The sequence below is a fragment of the Myotis brandtii genome, unplaced genomic scaffold, assembly GCF_000412655.1.
Source record: "Myotis brandtii unplaced genomic scaffold, ASM41265v1 scaffold32, whole genome shotgun sequence".
Taxonomy (NCBI): domain Eukaryota; kingdom Metazoa; phylum Chordata; class Mammalia; order Chiroptera; family Vespertilionidae; genus Myotis; species Myotis brandtii.
This window is the reverse complement of record NW_005362269.1, coordinates 6,642,107-6,646,762: the sequence shown is the minus strand read 5'-3', so window position 1 is coordinate 6,646,762 and position 4,656 is coordinate 6,642,107. Positions and strand designations below refer to the sequence as shown.

Sequence of the window (4,656 nt, the reverse complement as noted above, 5' to 3'; positions counted from 1 at the left end):
AGAAACATCGATGAGAGAGAAACATCGATCAGCTGCCTCCTGCACATCTCCCACTGGGGATGTGCCCGCAACCCAGGTACATGCCCTTGACCGGAATCGAACCTGGGACCTTTCAGTCCGCAGGCCGGCGCTCTATCCACTGAGCCAAACCGGTTTCGGCTTAACAGTTTTTTATTCTGTCATTTCAGTTATGCTTTATACACATCTGTTAACTTGTGCACCAAGCTTAGGAATACTTTCGAAGTTATGTGGTTCACATTATTCCTACCTCTTTTCCAGTTCTTACAAAATCAAGATACAAAAAATGAAAAAAAGTCTCACAAACATTTCATCATAGTTATGTAAGGCAGGAGTCACAACTCAAACCCACTGAGTAGGTCATCCCTTCCCTACCTCAGGGAACAGGGAATGGTAGACTGAGGCACACTGGCGTGTGCATTTGTGTGTGTATGTGTGTGTGTGTAAAGGCAGCCCTGCACAGGTTCTGTCCACTACTGTGTGGGAATACAGACTTAGTACTGCCAGATCTTGATTTTAAAAAAGCAAAAAAACTGGAAATTGAGGGTACTGACATGAAATCTCCCAATTTTTCAATTACTTTCAACTAATTAAAAATTTTTTTGAGTCCTGCGTGGTGTGGCTCAGTTGATTGAACATTGTCCTGTGCAACAAAAGGTCACCAGTTTGATTCCCTGTCAGAGCATATGCTCAGGTTGTGGGTTCAGCCCCTGGTCAGGGTGCACATGGGAGGCAACCGATTGATGTTTCTCTCCCTCTCCCTCTTGCTCTCTGGACCTTCCTCTCTCTCTAAAAAATCAATTAAAAACATGCTAAAAAAAAAACCCCTGACTAGTTTGGCTCAGTGGATAGAGCACTGGCCTGCGGACTGAAGGGTCCCGGGTTCGATTCCGGTCAAGGGCATGTACCTGGGTTGCGGGCACATCCCCAGTAGGGGCTGTGCAGGAGGCAGCTGATCGATGTTTCTAACTCTCTATCTCTCTCCCTTCCTCTCTGTAAAAAATCAATAAAATATATTTTTTTGAAAAATGCTAAAAAAAGTTTTTTGAAATCTTTCATTCCAAACAAAATACATGTGAGCCAAACCTGTACCAGATCATCCACCACCTCTAAAGTATGGAGTTGGTGGTTTAATTTACACCTGCTTAATTCCTTTCACTTACAATCTGCTTGCCGCCAACTGAGGTAGTCCTTTAAGGTCTGGTTGTTAGGATACACCACAACTCTTCCATCAAAGCCTGGGGGATACAGAAGGGGCTGGTCTTCAAAGTAATCCCGCCAATAAAACACGTAGCTGGAGGCGAACTGGGAGGCCACATGAGTCATGAACTTACTTCCAAGTGTAAGGCACGGTGGGTGGAGCAAGAAAGAGAAAAGACATGTCGTTAATTCAACACTCTGATAGGGCCTGCGGGTGTAACAGAGAGATTACACAAACTGGCCAGCAAACCTAGAGATAAAATATGTTGGGACAAGAAAAACTATTTTAATATTTCAGTTACATATTTGAAATGTAGCCTGCCTCTCCTTCTAGTCCTTTAAGTAATTTACTAATACCAACTTTTTTTTCTGTAAGATGTAATGTGAATTTATGGTTCAAGAGGTGTTTTTTTAAGTCTTGAAAGGAGAGGAACCATTGTTTTAAAAACATGCCAATTTATTATATGATTTGTTTCCTGTAAGAGTATCAAAATACTCAAATATGAGATTTGTCTATTTTGTACTGAAATTCTCCTTCATTAATGGTTTAAGCAATACTGCAATGCCTGTATAAGTGTCTGTCACTGACTAAAGCCAGCCTATGAATCATTAATATTATATTCCATGGTCTATTTTTCTAGTCTTAAATGTTCAACGCCAACTCAGTATAGAGCAGTGGTTCTCAACCTTCCTAATGCTGTGACCCTTTAATACAGTTCCTCATGTTGTGGTGACCCCCAACCATAAAATTATTTTCGTTGCTACTTCATAACTAATTTTGCTACTGTTATGAATCATAATGTAAATATCTGATATGCAGGATGTATTTTCATTGTTACAAATTGAACATAATTAAAGCATAGTGATTAATCACAAAAACAATATGTAATTATATAGGTGTTTTCCGATGGTCTTAGGTGACCCCTGTGAAAGGGTCGTTCGACCCCCAAAGGGGTCTCGACCCACAGGTTGAGAACCGCTGGTCTAGAGGATAAAGTGATGGGGAATGGAGTGGAAAGAATCAGATGAAGAGGGATATGGAATGCTCAGATATCCGATGAAGTACAACAGTCCAAACAGAAATATACAAACATTCTGCAATTGCAAATACTGCAGACATATTGTGGTCTGCGAGTCTATGTTTAAGAAAAACAGAAACCAGATGCTGATAAGAAATGGTCTGATGGAGCTGGGCTATGGAATTACCTGGCTCTTCTTTTAAACCAATTGCTTTTCCGCTTGAACACAAAGCTGTACTCATCACTCTGTCCATATGCAATCACAATATCCTCCAGTTCTTCCATTACAGTCTGGGCACATTTGGTCATTAGGTGGAGAGCACGGATGTCATTAGGTTTCGCAAAGTTGTGCTTCTCAGAAAACCTTCATAAAAGAAAGAGAAGAGGGAAAGGGACATGAATATAAGAGAGCTTGTTATTAACACTAAGGATCAAAGAGGCTGTTCAAAGAGGAAGGTACTGAAATAGTACTGTGAGTCCAAACATTCCACTAGCCACAACCTAATCAATTCTCTTAAGATTTCAGGTTTTTCTTGTCCTGAGCAACAGAAAAAAGGGGACATAACTGCTAAGCCTCAATTCCCTTTTCTATAAAACTAGGGGCCAAGTGCACAAAATTCAAGAATGGGTAGGGTCCCTAGGCCTGGCTGGCGATCATGGCCGATCTGTGGGGCAACTGGTGGGTGATCAGGGTCCCCGCTGGCACCCGCCTTGCCCGCTCGCCAGCCCTGCCTCCGCCGCCGCCTGTCGCCTCCCTCTATGGGGCAACCGGCAGGGTGTTTTCCCCCCCCCCCCCCATGGCACCTGCCTTGGCTGGCCTGGGGCCTGGGGGCAGCTCCTGTGTTGAGTGTCTGTCCGGTGGTGGTCCGTGCACATCATAGCAACCAGTAGTTCCACCAGTTGTTCTGCCTTTGGTCGACTTGCTTATTAGGCTTTTATTATATAGGATGGGGATATCTTTACTTAATAGAATTGTCCTGACGACTAGGGGAAGATAACAAATGTAATTATGCCTGGCTCCCTAGAAGTGTTCAATAAATGTTAGTTATAATAATCATTATTAAAATAGTACTTTAAAAAGTTGACTTGTTATATTTCTGCCTTTTTTCTGACTTTATTTCCTCCTGAGCCCAGACCATATGGCCTGATACTGACAGTGAAAGAACATACTGTAAGAGTTGCCCACAGCAAGGCCTCAATGGGCCTCAGAACAGTCAGCACTCTTAACAAAATAGCTGGGCAATTGGCTGAAGAGCTAAAGTACTGTGCCCGAGAGTGACTTTTTTCCACAAGGTCCTTACGAACAGGTCTATGCTCGCATAAAACCCAGCCCGGCTTCCAATCCGGGAGCACCCAGTCCCATTGAACTACCCAGAGAGCTTGCTTCCAAGCTCGCGTTAGCCCGCACATAGAACGATGCTCAAAGCCGCGAGCTCATTGGCTGCCGCGTTACCTCGGTAACAATGAGCAGGCGCCCGCGATCGCTGTAGGATTTACCCGGAAGCGCCGACGGGCCCGCGGCCCAGAGCTTGAGCTCACTCACCGATGGAAATTCCTGCCGTCCAGCCGCACCACCACCCAGCAGTGGGGCAGGCAGGTGTCGTCAGTCTCGAAGTCCCGCACGTACTCGAACTTGCTCTTTGCCATGGTCACCCCCAATTTCAGGCACCGTTTCAGAGTGACGGAAGTGGAAGCCAGGCAATCGCGAACCTTCACGTTACAAGAGACCCACATTCCCGCCTCCACCCCGCCACACGGAGGGTGAAAAACCGGAGAGCCCCGCCCCGGAAGTCCCATGTCTTTTTGTGTGTGGCCGCTCTAGCCCTAGCGGAGGTCGGCATCTTTCTCGCCTCTCCTTGTAGTCCTCAAACCACTTCCGGGCCTGGAAGGAGGGTTTCAGCCTTCCCTTTGCGAGACCCAGTGTGGCTGGCTTTTCTCCCATCCTACAGCAAATCACTCTGACGAAGTTTATAAAAATTTCCATCTAAGTTTAAAGTTTTCTGATTTTTTTTCTTTCTAAATAGTATTTATTTATTTGTTGTACAATATGTAAAATATAGAGAAAAATATAATTAAAAAATTAATACTTTCTATCTTCCCTCCCCATGGCAAAGTGTGGAAATTCCTTCCAGTCTATTTTCTCTTTGTTTATACAGGGAACACACAAAATTGTAATTAAAAATAGTGACAATGAGCCCTGACCGGTTTGGCTCAGTTGATAGAGCATCAGCCTGCGGACTGAAGGGTCCCAGGTTCGATTCCAGTCAAGGGCATGTACCTTGGTTGCGGGCACATCCCCATTGGAGGGTGTGCAGGAGGCAGCTGGTCGATGTTTCTTTCTCATCGATGTTTCTAACTATCGCTCTCCCTTCCTCTCTGTAAAAAAATCAATAAAATATATATTTTTTAAAAATTAAAA

The 4,656-nt window shown here is 44.3% G+C and overlaps 1 protein-coding gene across 1 annotated transcript in view; it reads right to left on the bottom strand.

Annotated features, from left to right (window-relative positions):
• THG1L (tRNA-histidine guanylyltransferase 1-like) overlaps nt 1–4,206 on the bottom strand; it is an 8,832-nt gene extending 4,626 nt beyond the window's left edge. The window contains exons 1-3 of the mRNA XM_005870542.2: nt 3,781–4,206; nt 2,425–2,601; nt 1,182–1,351 (exon numbers count right to left, since the gene is read on the bottom strand). Coding sequence (XP_005870604.2) covers nt 1,182–1,351; nt 2,425–2,601; nt 3,781–4,034 — 601 coding nt within the window. The 5' untranslated portion in view covers nt 4,035–4,206. The remainder of the gene's footprint in view (nt 1–1,181; nt 1,352–2,424; nt 2,602–3,780) is intronic.
• Nucleotides 4,207–4,656: the final 450 nt, after the last annotated feature.